General features: G+C 39.0%; 1 protein-coding gene across 2 annotated transcripts in view; it reads right to left on the bottom strand.

The window, feature by feature from the left end:
* The window catches only part of TBC1D12 (TBC1 domain family member 12), a 61,999-nt gene that overhangs the window by 31,269 nt on the left and 8,942 nt on the right, over positions 1 to 21,788 (bottom strand). The window contains exons 2-3 of one of the 2 annotated variants that reach the window (XM_039335994.1): positions 14,241 to 14,364; positions 1,714 to 1,770 (exon numbers count right to left, since the gene is read on the bottom strand). In XM_039335994.1, coding sequence (XP_039191928.1) covers positions 1,714 to 1,770; positions 14,241 to 14,364 — 181 coding nt within the window. The remainder of the gene's footprint in view (positions 1 to 1,713; positions 1,771 to 14,240; positions 14,365 to 21,788) is intronic. The other variant, XM_039335995.1, reaches the window with a different exon arrangement.

Below are 21,788 nucleotides of genomic sequence, written 5' to 3'. Positions count from 1 at the left end.
AATAAGAAAAGCCATCCAAATATATACAGAATTGAAAAACCAAATCAACAAAGGCAAAACAGAAAGTAAGGAAAAGAAAATATTGTGGCAAACCTGAGCTCTCTTGCATTTGTAAACATACTGTCATGGTTCCCACAGATGAAACTCTTCAAAGAACTTTGAGGCATTGTTTACCTTAAAGAATCTTTATCTGAGTAGCATAGCTTCCCCACTTACATAGCAAAGCCAAAATCTGAATTCCCCTCCCCTGGGCACATAGTACCAAGCACAACTCCCTCCTCTAATTAACTGTCATAAATCACATTCTCCAATTAGTTTGAAATGCAGGCTTTCCCTCTTGTTCTCCAACCCCGCCATTTCTTATCATCTCTTTTTTCAAAAAACCTTAGTCCTCACACTATTACAATATTGTTATATCATATTCCCATACATATTCCTCCTCCCCCCCCCATTATCATCTAATTCTAACTCTAATTCTAAGAGTAAAACATAAGAAGGAAAATGGCTGCATCTCCATATGTTGTCAAAGCAAGAACATCCAATGTTAGCAGCATTGACACATACGTTGTAATTAACCCAATTTATTTCTAATTCTGATGTATCTTAAATGGAATATATAATATTTTTGTCAAATATAATGAGATACCAATAACTCTTACACTGTGACTTTCTATTAAAGCCACTGACAATCATTAAACAGAAAGCAACAAAAGATTTTAAATAGCAGTTGAGAAGGTCTAAATATTGAATTCAGTGAGAATTCAAATCAAATTTCTCAAAAGGCTAGACTGATGTGTGGTTTAAGACATTAGTAAAAATTTAAGACATGGGTAAAACTTAAGATATTAGGAAAATTTTGCTTAATTTGTTGCCTAATAAAATAGTCACACTGAAAGTTGTAACTGCCTCTGAAGAGGGCAGGATCAGGTTTCTAAATAAAAAGCTAAGTCTAGTTATTCACAATCCCATTTGTCATCACATCCCTAACTGCGATGTGTGCATTACATTATTAGTTGTCACTCATTCTTTCTAATTAAAAGATTTATTTTGTAATTAGTTACTGTATGATTTTTTTAAATAAATAGACTGCTTTCTTCTGAACCTCTGAACCTTAAGGAGAGAACAATTATACAATTGACCTGGAAGGAGTAAACAGTTTATGTAGGAGGAGTGTTTTGCTTGAGCCTAGATGATTGGAGAAACAACTATTGTTTTAGCATTTTCCTTCAAATTATAAGAGTATAACTGAAGCGTTTAACATGTTCAAATCTAACATTCTTTTTCTTTCACCAACTCATTTAAATTTGTTCTCGGAAGATTTCAACACCCCATTGTATTAAAAGTAGCAACTTTCATAAAGCAATGAGATATTAAAGCTATTGAAAATACCTATACATTTATACCAACAAAATAAGTTGGCCAAATGCATTATGCAGCGGAATCAACTAAATATAAATGAAATTTATATAGTAAAGCATATTTCAACCAAACAGTAAAATTATGTAAACTTACGAGAAACAAATCAGTTTATATCAATAATTATTATTAAACAAAGGCAATTAATATAATCCCTTTTGTTAATGGTATTTAATGGCTTGATGTGTTAGTACTGTTCACTCATATTACAATTATGTAATGTACCTTGTATTTCAATGAATGCTACAAAGATCCTAAATGGCATAGAATGTGAAAGAAAAATATTAAATTTCATACCCCAGTGTTTAATAGACTGAGTGTAGATACTGATGCAACAGTGCCAGAACTTTCTTCCTAATGAGAAAAACAGAAGTAGATCCTTAGAGAAACATTTGACAATCATTAACATACAGCATTGTGCATGCAAATTTTAGCTTTTCTTTCATAACCTATTAATGGCTCAAATTTAGCTAGCTCAAGTTGCCTGCATATGTATCTCCCCAAAAGTATGCCAGACACCAATCTAAATTCTGAAATAAAAAAAAACCATTTAAACTCTAACACTGACAGTTACTGTAAAAAGTACTAGCTGTTTCAAGAGTTTATGCAAAGAAATGTGCATGCCTAAGGAAGAGCCATACTTCCTATACTAGGATTCTAAGTTCTAGCTAGATAAACAGTTAGATACATGGATTTCCTACAGGTTTTATCTTTGAGTCCTGAAGATTTCCAAAACCCTACTAGCATCTTTAATTCTTTCAGCGATTTAGCTTTTGCTACCGCATATCTAAACTTTTCTTGTTTAATTATACCATTCATTTAGGAGTCAGTAGAATTTATGATTTTTTAAAAAAATAAATTTGACAGGTTTAAAAGCGCCCTACAATTTCCAAGATTTCAACTACTTAAAAATATAGGAAAACATTCAGAGGCACTAAGTGGAATCTCAAAGATATATTTGGTAATGTAGGTATCCCATTTTCATTCTCTGAAACTAAAAAGCCATTCTAGTCTAAAATAACAGCCAATTGCCATTGTTTAAAAGTCTCTTATCAATACTCACTAACTACCTGTATTTCCCGTATCAGAGATTCTACCAAGTATTTAATCTACATAGAGAGGTTCAACAGGGATACATTATTATGGAATATCAACACTTGTGATTCAGGCCTTCACAAGATTAGCTATTTCATGGCCTTTTTAAAACCCTCATTGAATTTAGAAGTTCACTCTAAAATATTTACGTTTGTTAAATCTATTTTATGTTTTCTCTAAGATTTATAACTGAAATTTGGTTCTACATGAAATTAGAAGAGTTGGGGAAGAAATATCTCCTCAGAGAGAGTGCCTGGTACCATCTGTTATCTATCTGTGCCATTTTCCTTCTCCCAGGCATTTTATGCATGCACACTTACATTTTATGGAGAACTTCAAATACCAAGCATTACAATGACAGTTTATAGATATATATCTCAAACTGTTTTCCTGTTTCCTGTGTGACAGGTTGGTTTTATTTTGTATTGTTGGGACATTTGTTTTTGTTAATGAGTAGATAAAATGTACACCAAATATTAAATAATTATTAAATTGCTTTAGTGGTATGATTAATTTATGCAGAGTTATCATGGAAAAGGCGTAACCAACTGTTCAAACTGCTGAACCTGTATGTGATGCGGCAGATAGATATGCTGATAATGGATTGATATACTGTAAACCTTGCCAATCTGGTACAAGGAGATATGAGCTACACTTTTTATTTATTTAAAACATTTTTTTATAGCTCCCCATCTTCTAACCAACTCTAGTTAATGACTTTCCCTCTCCTGGACAGCCCTTCCAATCCGAATGCTCACAAGACATGCAGAAGCCAACCATTTTTTACTTCTCAGAAACTGAGAAATAATCCCAGAAAGCCTGGAAGGACTAGATGGCAGGTTGAACTGAGATACTAGGAAACCTGATAGCAAATACCCACTTCTACAGGTTATTTTCCCATAGCATTGAAAGATCGTTATGTGGCATTAAGCATTTCTTCTGTACTTCATCAATATACTTGCAAATTAGAAAAAAACTTCACTTATTTGTAAGTAATATCACTACACAGAATCACTTTTGGTATTAAAAATAACATGACCAAAATATACTTATTAACTCCAATTTAACTGAGGTATTTTAAAATCCAGACATTGGGTATACAAAAGACAGATTTTATTTTATTTTTTCCATGGACAGCCACAGTGATTCCAACATAGTGGTTTTGAAAATGTCTTGGTTTCAGAAATGATTTGCCATAGAAGCTAGAAAGTTACTCTCAAAAACCTTGAGCCCCAAAGTTAAATTATACTGTCCCATGTTAGAGTAAACAACTTCTTAGCTGTTCTAACATTACTTTCCCAAAACCAACCAGGAAAACCTATTTAAAAATCACCAAAGGATATCGAACTGTATACAGTGCATTAAGATAAATAAAATTGTGAGAAGAGACAAGTAGACATATTTAAAAGGGAAGCAGAAAAGCTGATGCTAGGGATTTTCAGTTTCACCCACTCAAGAATAGTGCTAACTTAGAAGCTCTGGAAAATATACTATATTGATTGTAATTCTAGGGCCCTTTTAAAGAAGAAAGTTTTCTTTCCAATCATGCTTCAGGGCTCAGAAATGAATATATTTTAATGCAGTTAATACATATGGAATGTTTGCTTCCTTTCTATAGAAGAGATTAAAAGAAATGATGGGATGAAAATATCTTTGTTCTGGCATAAAAACCTTCACTTAAAAAAGAGCATTCATGGAAGATTATAAGCAAACAATTCTATTGTTTATGTTCTTGCTAATAGTACAGTAGGTCAGAAGAGAGGATAGATCAAAGATCTCAAGCCAAAATACTTCAATTCTATCCTAAGACTTTCCAAAACAACTTTTGTAATATCTAGAGTTATCAGAGAGGGAGGGAAAGTTAGAAACACCTCTTCCTAGCAGGATAATCTTTCCTTCCACCCCTCCCACATTCACATAAACGATATTTCCTGATTCATGTAAAAGGCTTGAGTCCATGAAATTCGTTTCCTTCAGAGCAACTTCCATTTTGAGACTGCATTTTTAATGCAGAACAGACAAGAAGAAAAATATGAAACAAAGTTTTACTGTTGAATGAGAAAGCCTCAAGTTTGCTAATGATCACAAAAAAACTATTTTTGCAATTGTTTGGATTCTGTCCATTATCCTGACACAACATAATCAAAAACTGTCCTATTAGCACTACTGAATTGCTAGCTTCATTTGTAATTGATATGCGCAGAGATATAAATCTGGTCTGCTTTCTACTCGCCTGATAAGCGCTCTATTTAAGAGACTTCTTATTTTCTGATTTTTCTCCAAAACAGAGCAAAAAAACTCACCCTATTTACAGACAACACTGAATATAATCCTGGCTGTACATAGTCCTTGACTTACACCATTCGGTCAGAAATTGTTTAAAATTACAATAGTGCTGAAAAAATGGGCTTATGACCTATGCCCAAAGGCATGGCCATTGCAGCACCTCTGCAGACAAATAATCAACATTCAGACACTTGGCATCCCACCTGCACTTATGACCACAAGGGTGCTTCAACTCCTCTTACTCACCTATCCCCCCACCCCACCTCTGCCCTGTTGGCCACCTTGTACCCTGACTTGTGGGGCAGTCCCAGAACTGCATGGCCATGCCCCAAAAGCTTCAGCAAGTCCCAGCAAGCATTCTCTCCCAGGTCTCCACACCAACCTTTCACTTTTGCATTCAGCACCTTGCTGCCTTTGCTGTCTCCTTTTTGGATTCACTTCCATTCCAGCTAAAACTGCACTGGTCTGTGGGAAGGTTTGCAAAGACAGGGTGCAGCTTTAGTCATTCTGAAAATGGGGAGGGAGGAGGGAAGGTGCTGGGACTGAAAAGGACAGCAAAGGCAGCAAAGTGCTGGGCGCAAAAGGCTAAAGGTTGGTGCAAAGAACTGGGAGAGAAGATAGGTGGGTGCATGTACTTGCCTACTGGTACTTGCTGGGGATCAAAGGAATTTTTGCTGGCTTGCTTGCTGGATCAGGCTTGCCGCTCTGCAAGAGAGGGTGAAGGGCGACGAAAAGAACAGAGTGGGGAGGGAGTTAGCCAGGTGAGGGGTGTTGGAGGCAGTCCCGGACCAAACCTCAAATGGCTTGATTAGGATGGTTACTCACTTAACAACCCATGATTCTAAGTTAATGACAGCATCAGACAGAGCCAGGGTTGCCATCGTAAATCTAAGGCAGGGGTAGGCAACCTTGGCTCTTTTATGACTCATGCACTTCAACTCCCAGAATTCCTGAGCCAGCATGGCTCAGCATGGCTGGCTCAGGAATTCTCGGAGTTGAAGTCCACAAGTCATAAAAGAGCCAAGGTTGCCTACCCCCGAGGTCCAAAGGAAATTATTTTCAGATTTTTAGGATCTAGATCTTTCTTTCTTTCTTTGCCTAAAACCAAATTCCCCCCACAAATTGGTTTTGATCAGGCAAAGAGCCTTTTTTCTCTTTTCTCCACTCTGCATTTTGTGTTTGTGAATGTGTTATGCACATCCCTAATTTCTTAACAATCTCAACGTCTTCCTGAACTCACAGTTGTTCAATGAATATAGATGGCTGCTGTACCTATTCACTGTACCTGCACCAACTGCATCCTTTCCTAGATGGGGGGAGGGGGCTTCATGCTCTGATCATCTCGTGGCTTGACTTTTGCAATGTGTTCCACATGGGGCTGATCTTGAAGACCACCCAGAAACTTCAACTGGTTCAGAATACCTCGGTATGTCCATATAGCACCTCTGTTTTGCAAGCTGCACTGCTTGCCAGTTTGCATCTGGGTGTGATTCAAGGAGCTGATTGTTACTTATAAAGCTTTATGTGGCACAAAGTCTGGTTATTTGAGGGAGCATCTGTTTCCTATAGCAGTTGAAAGGTACATGGCAGGTTCCTTCAATTAAACAATATTATCTACTGGGACCATAGAAGCATACCTTCTCCAGCACTGGAGATGGATAATCCACACAGTGGTTTTATTCTATCCTCTTCGTGGTCCCAAAACCCTCGGGGGGTTGGAGAGCCGTTCTGGATTTAAAAAGGCTAAATTTCTACATAAAATACCGCAAATTCAAAATGCAGACACTACGCTCCATCCTTGGAAGCATAAGGAAAAGGGATTTTCTGGCATCGATCGACCTCACGCGTAGTGTGAGTGTAGTGTCTGCATTTTGAATTTGCGGTATTTTATGTAGAAATTTAGCCTTTTTAAATCCAGAACGGCTCTCCAACCCCCCGAGGGTTTTGGGACCACGAAGAGGATAGAATAAAACCACTGCGTGGATTATCCATCTCCGTGCTGAGAAAAGGCGTTCAGGTAAATCAACGCCCCTTCTGTTGCAGTGCCTGCCCAGATCTTCTCCAAGATCTGAATGGTCCCTATCCTACTGGTATTTCAAAGTGCCCTGAAAATGTAGCTCTTCATCTAGGTTGTTGGTGAGGATGACTCTTTTTAATCTAGGTTGCTTCCCTTTGTTTCCATCCTCCATGTCCCTCTTATATTTTTTGTTATTTTTGTCTTGCTTTTCATGTTTTAAATCATGTCCAATCAGTGAGAATCAGGCGGCGTATAAATTGAATAATAAATAAACAACTGTATCTTCCAATGTACATCTACATTCGCTCACAAATCAAACAACAGGATTCCTGGCTGACAAATCCTTTAGTCTCCTGGGTGATCAATAATGCAATGAAAAGAATAAAAGACAAAACGGCTATGGGAATCAGTGACCTGTGACTTGTCAGAGAGGGGTGTTTGTTTGTGCTCTCCAGAGCACCCTAGAGTGTTGGCATGGGAAAGCAAACTACTTCAAAGTGGAAACAAGTAAAGATGGCTTTAGGCTGCCTCGGCAGCAAGCTGGGTATAAAATGGAGGCAACAGTATCATGACATGTCCCTCAAATACAATCAGTAAAGCATCTTCACGCTGCAGCAAGCCCATTGTTCAATAGCTGAAGGAGGCAGGATGGCATAGAATCAGCAGAAATTATCTTCCTTCCCTTCTCTAGTGAACATCAGTGATCCATCGGCCCCCCCAAAAAATCAGTTTGTTAAATACGGATATTTTAACAAGTTCATAATAAATAGCAAACTAACTTCGCTGGAATAAGGCATAAAACTCATCTAAGCTGATTTCACAATAAAAAACAATTCCTCAGCTTTTATCTTTGCATTATCAGAGCCTGCATATTTACTAAATAACTACAGATTTGTTTAATCACCAAAACCAGAATTAGATTATAAATTTATGACTCCAAAAGCAACAATACAAACCTCAATCCAGTAAATATTATTCAACATTTAAGTTGAAAACACACTTTATTCATTATTTTTAATACAGAGCTGTACAAACAAGTTTTATGTTTCGCTAGCCAATAAACCAGCCAGGGGTTGTACAACTGTGTTTTTTTTTCCCTTCCTTTTTTTAGTGGAAATCTTTTGACTCCTACTATATGTTTTGCTTGCTGTTCTAAAGCTATACTGAGTGGAGTATTTATCTTATACCAGGGTGGCTAATATTTGAGATTTCAGAGGCTGCAAGCCAGCCTTTACAGCAGTGGTTCTCAACCTTTCTAATGCCGTGACCCCATAATACAGTTCCCCATGTTGTGGTGACCCCCAACCACTTATTACATCACCGGGTGCCAGGGGCTTGGCCAAAGAAAAGGGGGAAAAAATGGCGGACAGCCTTGTTTGGCGACCCCTGTGAAATGGTCGTTCGACCCCAAATGGGGTCCCGACCCACAGGTTGAGAACCACTGCTTTACAGTCTATTTTCATCACTAAAATCTCCCTAAACCTTGAAAATCAGTTCCAAATCATACCACTAAAATTCAGTGAAAACATGATTAAATTTCAGCTGTGCAATTGTATGAAGTTGAAATGGTCTCAAAGACTTTGGTTTCCCCATCACTATCCTTTGGGGGGGGGGCACAAAAAATTGCACATCTGAAAACTGCCTCTGAATTTCAGCAGTGTGATCCTATAGTTCTGGAAGTACAAATGGGAACGATCTGAAAGAAAGAGGGAGTGGCTAAGATGTCTGCTAGCAAGGTAGGACTGGCTGGGGGGGAGGAGATATCAACAGGTTAACTTTTTTTCTGACTGGAGGGAGCTCTTGAAGACATCCTGGAATGGGGAACAGCATGGAAATGAACTTATGATATATGGTTTTGATGATTAGACATGATGGAGTATAGAAAGAAAGAAGTCACGTTGTAACTTTAGAGAAAAGTTAAACTGCTGTAAAGATCAGAAGCCACTTTATAGCTTCTTTTTTTGTACTTTTAATTTTTCTTTTATTTCTCTTTCCCTTTTTCATTCTATTTTAGCTTATATTACTTCTTTTAATTTGCTGCTATAAATTTCAATAAATGTATATGCATGTGTGTCTCTTGGTGCTAGCTATATATTAGCAATAACAATACACTTAAGACTTATATACCACTTCAAAGTGCTTTACAGTAGAGGTCCCCAACATTTTGGGCACCAGGGACCGGTTCCGTGGAGAGAGGTTTTTCCATGGACCGGAGAGTACATGGTTTTGTGTACTGCCTGCATCCCACAGATGAGGCTTTGCTTGTTTGTGCGGCCCAGTTGCTGGCATGCCACAGCCCGGTACTAGTCCACGGACCGGGGGTTGGGGACCCCTGCTTTACAGCCCTCTCTAAGCTGTTTACAAAATCAGCATATTGCTCCCAACAATCAGTTCTCATTTTACCAACATCAGAAGGACGGAAGTTTGAGTCAACCTTGAGCTGGTCAAGATCGAACTCCTGGTAGTGGGCAGAGTTAGCCTGCAATACAGCATTCTAACCACTGCAACACCATGGCTGCTAACCTCCATTCCTCCTGTACACCTCCATTAGAATTCCCATGTATTCATATCATCTTTTTAAACACTCCAGTTCTATTCCCTCTATTTCCCCCTTTATATTATTGCTCCTTGTAATCTTTATCAAACCTTCCTCCAAGCATGATTTTCAGAAACATTCTCATTAATATAAATGGTATCTTTTTTCCTAAATCCAATTTTAGGAATGTCAGGAATTTGGGGGCAGGGAAGAGACATAAGTATAGAAGGACAGAATTATACTTTTCCATCCAACTATGATTTACTCTCTCCAAAATGCCCCACTGCAGCATCCTGAATTAAGAAAAGAAAAAACCACTGATACACATATATTCTTCAAATTAACTGCCTTATGGGGAATGAAAAAAATCTGGCAATTATAGTTTTCCAACATGTTCAGGAAATGTGTCATTCGGTCTACTTTATTCATCAGGACTTCTACAGCATTCAGATAAGTAGTTTTGTTTCATATCTATGTATGGAAAGTACAATTATGTATCTAGTTCAGTATAATTCTGTAGAGCACAAAAGTTAATGGCTATAATTGTATCAATATATTTTACTGCTAACATTTTTCGATATAGTGAATATAACCATCTCAAAATAGTAAGTTGAACATAAAATATTTTTTCTCTGACTGAACTGATTAAACTTAAAGATAGAATGTTCACCTTGAAAAAACCCATTGATGGATTCTCCACCCGTCATGCTGGAGAAAGTATTGTTTGAAAACCAACCTTAAATGTTTACAAGAAGGGTTGCCAGTTATACAACAATAAGTAGGAAAACACAGCAAACGTAACTTAAATTACAGCCATAGTTTTCAATAGCCAGTAAAGCAAAACTACAGCAATGGAAGACAACCCAGGAGAAGATGAGACAAATTTCTTGGAAACTTGTGATTCAATTGTTGCATTTCTGTACTGCTTGGTTCAACAATCTGTCTTGCATGGAGGAGGAGACCACACTGCTTGTCAGCTGTGAATCAGGAGAAGATCTGTCCTGGAAGAATTAAGCAACCAGCTAGTTGCATTTGAGGCTGGGTAGCATGGGTAGCAATGGAAGTTATCCCTTTGGGATATGCCACTTTGGAGTAACATAAAAATGAGGGCTGTAACCCTAACTGGTGTGGTGTGGGTGTTTGTGTGAAAGTATAAATGGCCTGAAGCTGTCCCCAGCAGAAACATGGTTGATTAAGCCCAACCATCTCTGCTGGTATAAGAACAGGAACTCACTGGGAGTGATGATATAAGCTTGGTTGACACATTAGGGAATATCCTCAATCTTTCAGGTGAGCTACAATGTACTGAACTTTCCGGATGGCCCCGATATGATTCTGAGTTGAAAGACTCACCATTTGTTTTGTTTCTTAAAGGTATCTCTTTCAATACCATGTTTCCCAGAAAATAAGATTGGGTCTTATATTAATTTTTTGCTCCAAAAGACTAGTTAGGGCTTATTTTCAGGTTAGGGCTTATATTCAGGGAAATATGGTACTAAATGCGTCCGTCTGGGGCTTATTTTTGGAGTGGGACATATTATGAGCCTCCTGAAAAATCATGCTTGGGCTTATTTTCCGGTTGGATCTTATTTTAAGGGAAACACGGTACTTGATTTGCCTGTTAAATAGCTACTGGAACTATTCATTCAGCACTTCATCAGGGGTGGGGGGAAGTATATATATCTATTGAATCCAGAGCAGCAATTACAGTAGTAATGCAGAGTAGCATTCTTGGTGTTGACAAGTTAGCAATCTGTTACAGGAGAAAACAGATTAAAAATGGAAATGCTATTCCCCCTTTTATCTTTCAGGCTTTGAGCCCAGTAAAGTCTTGATCTTTTGTAATAGCAGATGAGCTCAACATAAATCAAAGATAAGGAAGCTAATTGGGTCTATGTAACAGAAGAACGACTGAGGGAAACAGATGGGCCAGTATGGATTCAGTTTATTCCAACCAATAGTAAAGCAGGGAAAATAGTATTACTCCAATCTACAAGAACAGTAGCTCTCACTGAAAGCCAATGGGTTTATACTGAGTGTGTGTACCTCAGTTGTGGAAGCAGGGATAGGTTGAGGACTCTATCGTTCTGTGCAGTGCTTAATGAAATCTGTGACTGAGCTGGTGATAGAATCTCCCAGAGTGTTAGATAACTTCATGATCTATTTTGTGGTTTGTTTCTTCTGATAATAGAAATTTCTGGCAACCATGACTATACTGAGCCTATCCAAATTAGTTACATGTACTTCTGCATATAGCCAGTTCAGCATTTGATCTGAAATTTCAAGTGGAGCAGGAGTCAATTCTTTGAAATGCACTTAACTAGGTTGAAGGGCTTAATCTTTGCTGGCTTTTTATAAGCTCCTAAAACAGTGGTTCTCAACCTTTTTATAGCCACGACCCCGGTCGTAAGTCGAGGACTACCGGCCCGGGAGCGCCGCACATGCGTGGTGCCGCCCCCTGCACCGGCTGAGGCATAGCCGGCAAGGGGCGGCAGCAGGCAAGCCCGGGCGTTCCTGGGCGGCCGCGGCAGGCAGGGCGACCAGCGGCTGGGCCACCATCTGGCCCAGCCCAAGGCAGGTAAGGCACCCGCCGGGCCCCATGCGCGCCAGCAACCCTCCCTGCGCCCACCGCTGCCCCACTAGGCTTACCTTGGCCGCCGCCCATTTGGGGCGGCGGCAGGCAGGCCCAGGCACTCCTGGGCGGCCGCGGCAGCGGCGGCGCAGGGCGACCACCGGCTGGGCCACCAGCTGGCCCAGCCCAAGGCAGGTAAGGCACCTGCCAGGCCCCACGTGCGCCAGCAACCCTCCCTGTGCCCGCCGTTGCCCCGCTAGGCTTACTTTGGCCGCCGCCTGTTCAGGGGGGCGGCAGGCAGGCCCAGGCGCTCCCGGGCGGCTGCAGCAGCGGTGGCGCAGGGCGACCACCGGCTGGGCCACCAGCTGGCCCAGCCCAAGGCAGGTAAGGTACCTGCCGGCCCCCACGAGTGCCAGCAACCCTCCGCCCACCGGCCTCCCACCTCCCACCCCTCTTTTACTTACTTTTTAGTTGTTCAGCAGGGAGGGAAGCTCTGCAGACTGTTCCCCTTGCAGCACTGTTTGCAGACTGGGGCTTTTGGCGGGCTCAGCAGGGCAGAGACAGCCCTGGACAATTCCTGTTGGCTTTTGAAAGCCAATAGAATTAGACTCTGTTCAAGAGAGTCTATTCTATTGGCTTTCGAAAGCCAATAGAACAAGAGGGAGTAGCAGAGCTAAGGAAAAGGGGGGGAAAATGGCAGAAAAACTGGCGGATTACGTTGTTTGGCAACCCCCGTGAAATGGGGTCGCGACCCACAGGTTGAGAACTGCTGTCCTAAAACCTAGCCTTCTCTTTAATTGTTTTTAGTAACTTCAGGTTTAATTGTAGATTTATGTTTTTACTGAAAAATGCTGAAAGAACTTGCAAGCAAACGTAGTTTAGTAAATAATAATAAAATAATATGGTTCTGTCTCATGATTAAATATTTTTATTCATATTATTTATTAAAATTTGACCGTTCCTGTTTATAAAGTAGATGAAACTCAGAATGTCTATGGAGATTCTCAATCATCCATGTCATGGTTGTCCCAAAGGTGCTTTTTCAAGAGGCAACTGGACTTCCTTGTTTTTCTTTGAAGATGTTTTACTTCTCATCCAAGAAGCCTCTTCAGCTCTGACTGGATGGTGGGGAATGGAAGGATTTATATTTATATTAATATAAATCCTTCCATTCCCCACCATCCAATCAGAGCTGAAAAAGCTTCCTGGATGAGAAGCGAAACGTCTTCAAAGAAAAACAAGAAAGTCCAATTGCCTTTTGAAAAAGTACCTTTGGGTGAAACTCAAGAAATGCACTTCGCTTCCTAACAGGATTCTTTCTTCTCTGCAGTCCAAATGCATTCTTAAATCTATTCTAGAGTTAGTAGAGTTCCTAAAATAAGAAAAACAGACAAGAAGCTATGGGGATAGGAATTTCCCACCTTCAAATCTCAAGGATGAAATTTATACTGTTATTGGAAAGTATAGGTTAGCGTTCTAACTACACTATTTATTTGTAATTGTCTATACATAAACTTTCAGTTTAATTGTTTTCTAGTTAGGGAACTTCAGAAGTTCAGACACAATGCCCTGAAATAATGGACTTCCCCATTATGTGGGAAAGCAATCTGGAAAGTGGTTTCTGCTTCCCCTAAATAAATTTCGTCTGTGCATGGATCAGGTTTGAGTCCAGGTGAGAGAAAGGTGGAAGGGAAGTCTGGGCAGATAGTGGTTGATACGCTGGGACAAAGTAGAAGAAGGAAAGACTGGAAAGATAAACATGTAATGAGTTAGAGCAGTGGCTAAGTGGGAGGGAGGTAATCTACTGGGAAGACTAGCCAGATGAACAAGATAGGAAGGGACAGCAGTGGAAGTGGCAGTTCCGGGTTTTTCTTTTCCTGCTTCACCATCTTTACCACTATAGCAAAGTTAAAGGTTATATCTCCTTTGAATCAAGCTCGTTCCTGATGACTACGTGGACACAACCATCCAGTTTCCTTGGCACCTACAGTAGGAAGTAAGTTTGTTCATCTTTTCTTCCAGCATGTTTTTCAACTTCCCTGGTAGTCTCTCACCTAGGCACTAAGTAGCTCCAGACCTACTTAGCTTTCTAGCTTAGACAAGATCAGCCAGCTGCTACTAAGAAAAGTGTGTAGATGTGTCACTGAAGTCAGTAGGAATTTAGTCTAACTGATCAACATTAAAGCAAATGCAAAACTGTGACTACAGATTCCATCCAAGGTTCTTTTTAAATGGTTAATCACTCTGAGAAATATTTGAAATGGAAGAACAGTCTAAAATGAAGATAAAAGCTTATGATGTCACTCTAGAATGCTAACCTGTTGAATTATTTTGGAGTCTTTCTGCAGGTTCTCTTTCGGGGGAACTTTTCCAAATAACTTCCAGCCAGGAGCACTATGGATACCAGGCCTGAGTTCCTTTGTTCTTTTGGTAAAGAAGTTCCTGTAAAAAAAAATAAAAAATCAAAATGTAGATTTTTCACTACATTAACAGACTGAAACAAAAAGCTGCCTTATCTAAAAGGGAGTATTATATATTATTAATTTTACAGCAATTGGAAAATCTTTTATTTATTCCGACTAGAATGGAATGAAATAAGCCTGTTTTTCTAGTTTCAATATTTAAAAGAACAAGGATTAAATTAATGCAAACGTATCACTGACATTAAAAATAAGCCTTTCATATGCTACATAGTACAAACATCACTGAAATCAAGTAAAAGAAACACTAATATCCCAGTAAAAGTTCTTTCCCTTGATATTTTAAGTTTTGTAATATAAAGTCCTCAATTACTCACAATATATAATATAAAATACAAATGTAGTTATAACAGTAAACAAAATTAACTTAGAAGTTTAGAGGAAATAACTTATTTTGTGTTATAATAACATTGTTGTATAACAATCAGTTATATACTTCTGAGCTAGAGATCCATTCTCCCTGTTAAACACAACTTTATTGTTTTCTTCTATGAAATCCATGAAATAAACATTTTCTATATTCATAGAATAACATAAGGAAAAAGCTAGAAAAACACACACATACCACAAATGACATTTTGCATAGATAATTATAAATATGATTTTTGTGTGTGACAAGGTACAGCCAACTCCAAAAATATGATAATGTTTTACCAGTTTCATATATACATGCATGACAAGAAATTCAAGTGATATATGGGAGGAAAGACAGGCTTTAGGAGAAGCAGAAATCTAATTTTGGGAAGTGGTACCTACAGTATATTACCATGCTGCCTCTGAAATAACAAGAAACTTAACTTGCACAATCAATATGTGTGGTTATTCAGAGAAACTGCAAGCACTGAAGCCATTTGTGAAAGTCATCATTCTTCTTTGTTGAATAGTAGCAGTCTCCCTGTCCTATGCAGTTTTTGCTATTTCTAGGAAGAAATAACAATCTCTCGTCTTCTGTACTGCAGCATGAAGATTTAAAATGGAAGTTCTTTCAAATGTTGTTTAGTCAGCAAAAATTTAACACAAAAAGCAAGCATTTTTGTGGATGTACTGCAAACAAACGAAAATGAACATTTTGTATTGTTGATTGAACAAAACTTCAAGCATAGCAAGCAATACTACCGGACACACACAATTTCACGGTATGGCTCTCCTCCTGGAAGACAACACACAAATCCTAATACTTATGCCATACGTTATGGCATTGCAGGTGATCAGATGGTTTACAGCCATTTGTTTAGTGACTGTTCCAACGTTACAACAACGCTAGAAAAGGTGATTTATGATCAGTCCTCACAGTGTTCCTGGGTGATCACCATTTGTGACTTCCGAGTCAGTTTCCGACAAGTGTGATCAATGGCGAAGTCAGCAGAAATGGTTGCAAACTGCAGTCACATGATGCCTCGTTTAAGGACTGCACTGCTAAACAACAAATTTTCTGGTCCTAATTGTGATTGCAAATCAAGGACTACCTGTATATATTTACAGTGCAATCAAACTAAGAAATTCAACCCTTGGAATATAGCTTAATCACACATTAAAGAATATTTATGTGCAATTGTTTACAGATTTGAAATATTAAAAAGAATAAGGCATTGTAGAAATGTAGACAGCCTTTTGGTCATTACTTAAGTTTTTTTTTTTTTTTTTTGAAAAAACAACGGCTTCCAGAGCCATGATGGCACAGTGGTTAGAATGTAGTACTGCAGGCTAATTCTGCCGGCTTCTGGCTGCCAGCAGTTCGATTCTCAAGATTGACTCAGCCTTCCATCCTTCCGAAGTTGGTAAAATGAGGACCCAGATTGTTGAGGGCAATATGCTGACTCTGTAAACCGCTTAAAGAGGGCTGTAAAGCACTGTGAAGTGGTATATAAGTCTAAGTGCTATTGCTTTTGCTTCCAAACATTTCCTGTTGCCAACTAAGAGTCTTCCCATTTGTTTAGAATTCTTCCCACTCCTCCTTGCAGAACTCTGCTAGTTCAGAAATATTCTCAGATACATTGCTATTTAGTTGAATCCATACTTCTGCTTGGCCACATAGTGTTTCCTGTGCTGTTGGCTGTCACACAACCCCAAAGCATAATAGAGCTGCTCCTGAGCTTAATGGTTGCCAGGGGACTCTTTCCTTGAAATGCTACACTCCTTTTCCCTGAATGTATCTTGCATAGTTTCAGCCAGGTTTTTTTCCTTTCATCTGGTTCTAAAATATCTCAGGCTACTCAAGGTTTTCTTTTGTATACAAATAATCCTTGTGTCAACGCTGCTAATATTGAATATTACCGCTTAATCTTCACCTACTCCCCACCTTACCACGCCTGGGAGGGCACAGCCAGTTACAGGACTCAGCAGTTCATGTAAAGTTGCCATGGACTAGGTGGCCTGGGCCAGCTACTATAGGCCCCACCCGTATATAGAAAGCCACCACAGGCAGGGAGGGCCAGGCCAGCTACATGGCCCAGCAGTGCACATCAATTGCTCTACTTATTTTTGCATTTTTATGCAGTTGCTGACAGGCACAGTCTTCCTACAGAGACTCCCTCATACTATTCTGCAAGCAGATGCCATTCTCACAATTGTTCAGAAGGCCCTGTGTGCCAGTGGCCCCTATAGCACCTGTCCTGAGCCACCCAACATGCAACAACTTTCCATATGCTGGTGGGCCCTGAAAAAGGCCTCCTCCCCATGCTTTGCTTAACAACTTCATGTGATCAAACAACCAGATTGGGAGAGCCAGGATTGTGGTCATTGAGTGAAGCAGTCACATGATGCCTTAACAACTACTTCATCCAACAATGGAAGATTCCAAGCTCAATTTTGGTTATAAGTTGAGGACTATGTGTATCGTACAACTGACTTTTGTTTGGTGTCCAGAAAAAAAAATCTGACACTTCTCACATGAAGATCATTGTTGTATAAGCAATCCTATACTACGGACCTGCAGACAACCTCTTTAGTGTCAGCTAAATTTTTCAGCAATTATCTAGAGCAGAGGTCTCAAAACTGCCAGCCCGCAGGCCGGATGTGTCATGCCAAAACCGCGCCCACCCCATTGCCGGCAATGGAAAAAAAAGTCGCAATACGTCGCGACACGTCCAGTTTGGAGGCAGTTGTAATCGAGATTTTTCTTGGCCTTGAGACCGATGACCCAGTCAGTGAATAAGCTGAAGCTGAACACCAACTTGATATTTCAGCAAGGCAACAATCCAAAACATACCTCCAAAGTGGCCATGAAATACTTCCAGGAACAAAAAAGACAAAAATCTTGGAATAACCTTTGCATTCTCCAAACTTGACTATTACTGAAAATCTGTGAGATTTCAAACATGTAGTGTAGGTAGGAAGCCCAAGAATATTTCTGAGTTAGAAGAATTCTGCAAGGAACACTATCGGGGAGATTGTGCTAGTTTCTGTTCAGTAAATATTCATTGAAACCTATTGTCTGAGTAGAAATATTTATACTTTCACATACCGTTGTAACCGTTCCCAGCTTCTTGTTCCTATGCTGAAAAAATAATGGAGATAGAGTATTTTTTTTAAAGAAAAGGAAATGCTGTACGGGGGATGTACAGTCCTACTTTGTGCATTATACATCACAGAACTATTTTGTATTTGCAGTTTGGAGTCTTTTCCTAAGTTCTTAGTTCCTACTGGTTCAAACAAATTGCAAATATGATGTCATATGAAGGTATACACGCCCTGTATACATTCCCTAATTTGCATAGGGAAGGGAGAAAAGGCTGTTGCCTGGACATTTTTATTGACACCTTATTTTCGTTTTGTTTGAAGGGACATACAGTTATTCATACAGCATATCCAACTGCAACCAGATGCATTCACATCTAAATGACAACTACATTTTTACAGTAACGTAGCATCCACAGAAACTGAGGATTGCCAGGCTTATGGCAAAGTTGCATCCAGCAACTTTTGAAATATTACAGTGAGGGGAAAAATATTTGATCCCCTGATTTTGTATGTTTGCCCACTGATAAAGAAATGATCGATCTATAATTTTAATGGTATGTTTATGGTGACAGTGAGACAGAATAACAACAAAAAAATCCAGAAAAACACATTTCAAAAAAGTTATAAACTGATTTGCATTTTAATGAGTGAAATAAGTATTTGACCCCTTCGCAAAACATGACTTAGTACTTGGTGGCAAAACCTTTATTGGCAATCACAGCAGTCAGACGTTTCTTGTAGTTGGCCACCAGGTTTGCACACATCTCAGGAGGGATTTTGTTCTATTTCTCTTTGCAGATCCTATCCAAGTCATTAAGGTTTCAAGGCTGATGTTTGGCAGCTCAAACCTTCAGAACCTTCCATTCTTGGGGTCACAGGCAGCATTCTTCCTCCTCCTCCAAACACGGCGAGTTGAGTTGATGTCAAAGAGCTCGATTTTGATCTCATCTGACCACAACACTTTCACCCAGTTCTCTGAATCATTCAGATGTTCATTGGCAAACTTCAGAAGGACCTGTATATGTACTTTCTTGAGCAGGGGGATCTTGTGGGCACTGCAGGATTTCAGTCCTTCACGGCATAATAGTGTGTTACCAATTGTTTTCTTGGTGACTATGGTCCCAGCTGCCTTGAGATCATTGACAAGATCCTCCTGTTTAGTTCTGGGCTGATTCCTCACCGTTCTCATGATCACTGAAACTCCATAGGGTGAGATCTTGCATGGAGCCCAAGACCGAGGGAGACTGACAGTTATTTTTGTATTTCTTCCATTTGCAAATAATCGCACCATTGTTACCTTCTCACCAAGCTGCTTGGCGATAGTCTTGTAGCCCATTCCAGCCTTGTGTAGGTCTACAATCTTGTCCCTGACATCCTTGGACAACTCTTTGGTCTTGGCCATGGTGGAGAGTTTGGAATCTGATTGATTGCTTCTGTGGACAGGTGTCTTTTATACAGGTAACAAGCTGAGATTAGGAGCACTCACTTTAAGAGAGTGCTGCTAATCTCAGCTCCTTACCTGTATAAAAATTTCTGGGAGCCAGAAATCTTGCTGATTGATAGTGGATCAAATACTTATGCATTTTTCTGGATTTTTTTTCTTGTTATTCTGTCTCTCACTGTTACAATAAACCTACCATTAAAAGTATAGACTAATCATTTCTTTGCCAGTGGGCAAACGTACAAAATCAACAGGGGATCAAATAATTTTTTCCTCACTGTAGTTGTTTTTAAAATTCCCATCTCTATTATTTTGTATGAATAATCAGAGGAGAAGATTCTAACGAAAGTGTGTATCTCGCCTATTGGTAACAACTAGTATGTTATTCTTTCCAGGGACGTGACAGCTCTCTCAAAAAGATGGATTATAGTCAAACCTGTATATACCTATATCCTGCTTTTAAACATGGATACAAGTGAAACATATAAATAGTGACTTCATATGGGAGGAATCCTCTCAGATTACCATCAAAACAAAGCCCTGCTCTAGTAAAGGTGACAAAAACTTTAAGTCATTTCATATGAATACAGCTTCTCATATGAATTCTGATGGCCAGTTTCAGAATGTACTTGAGGCACAATAGACTAGTCATTTATTTTTTTTTCTTCTTCTTTATCCTAGGTTTGTGAGAAGACAGGTTGCAGGAACCATCATGATTAAACACAGCAAAGACATAACAATACTATGTACTGTGCAGAACCTTATTTTCTGACAAACACACTGTGTGCTGTTTTAAAAACAAATGTGTTTCTTGCATGCCCTCTTGGCACACCTTTATTTAAATGGAATACACAAGAAGCCCCCCCAACTCACTCCTCCAAAAGAAGATAATTTACCTTCCAGTCACATTACATCCTCGTGAATGATTTGCAGAAATAAATCTTTCAACATTTAACAAGTTTAAGTATGAAAGTAATTTAAAGTGGTTGATCTAGCAGTCTAATTGTGTAAGTTCAATTAGTCTGTCATAATTGCAAGCTGGTTGCCAAGTGCCTGAATTGCGATCACATGACTGTGGGAACAACAGCTGCTATTTTGAGGACTGGCCCTAAGCCTCCTTGTTTAGTAACACTGTCGTAACTTTGAACAGTTGCTGAATGAATGGCCATTAACCAAGGACTAACTGTATTACATTTTATCTTTTATTTGTGATGTTTGATAGTTTGCTTTGGAAGTTTGCTTATATCTAATTTAACAGAAGAACAAAGTATTCTTATAATTAAATTGTATTTTACCCTTATGACTGGAATGAGAAGTGCAAGCCACAATTTTTATTTTTTTTTTAATGTTAGAGCAGCATATAAACCAGGAAAAAAAAATTAAGCTTGGTGTCAGGATCTAATTTATGAGGAGAGCGGTTGTTGAGCAATTTTAACTATTAATAAATATATATTCCACCATATTATTATACAAGCTCCTCTAGATGGCGAACATGAATATACTCACTTATTTTCTGGCTATAATATAGCTCATATGGTTAAATTATATAGAATTGGGCATGATAATGCAGAATTGGCCATTTTAGAATTTTTTTTCAACTTAAATGTTAATGACTTATGATTATTGAGGAAAGAGTTTAAAAAATTCTGAATTGAAATTTGGGTAATTTAACTTTGGAAATAAAATTCCAATCCTACTAACAAAAATTCTAATGACATATGATGGGATATAAAACAGGCTTTTCCTCACAAAGCAGAACAGTTTTCTCCCATGTTCTACAGTTTTATGATAGTGCTACAACATATTTTATTTCTTTGTATGAGGTTTGATTAGTAGCATATTGCTGTCCCTTTTATCTTTCTTTTTACTGTTTGTAAACAACTACAAAGATAAAACATGTGAAAAACATGGTATTTCCCATGACACTCTGTGGAAGCTAAACTTGGACTTTATAGGAGAAGAATTGATAGTTTTGAATGTTGGTGTTGCAGAAGACTCCCAAGATCATTGTGGAGAGCCAAGAAAACAAACAAATGGATCATCAAGCAAATCCCCTTGAGGCACAAGGGGCCAAGCTAAAATTATCCTATTTAGGACCTGTTATTAGAAGATCTATTGGCAATCCTTCACTTATGACCAATTGCTTAGCAACTATTCAAATTTACGATGGAACCCCCCACCCCACCCGAAATGTACTTATGACTCAATGCTGATGCTCTGATGGCTGGGTCTCCTCCATGGTCATATAGTCACATTTCAGACGTGTTATAACCCACCTGCATTTACAGCCATTAGCAAATTAGGGTTTGCCGAAAGCAGGTTTACTTCTGGTTTTCAGCAACTCCTCCCCAGCGAATAAGTTTGCTTAAGGACCATGGTGTTTATCTCATGACTGAGGTTCACTTAACGACTACGGCAATTCACTTCATAAGCACCAGAAAAAAAAGGTCATAAAATCAGATTGGTCAGGCAATGATCTGACCAGT

This window comes from Crotalus tigris, unplaced genomic scaffold (genome assembly GCF_016545835.1).
Source record: "Crotalus tigris isolate CLP2741 ecotype Arizona unplaced genomic scaffold, ASM1654583v1 scf7180000017663.5292952, whole genome shotgun sequence".
Taxonomy (NCBI): Eukaryota; Metazoa; Chordata; class Lepidosauria; order Squamata; family Viperidae; genus Crotalus; species Crotalus tigris.
The sequence above is the reverse complement of the archived record's forward strand: the minus strand, read 5'-3'. Positions and strand labels throughout refer to the sequence as shown.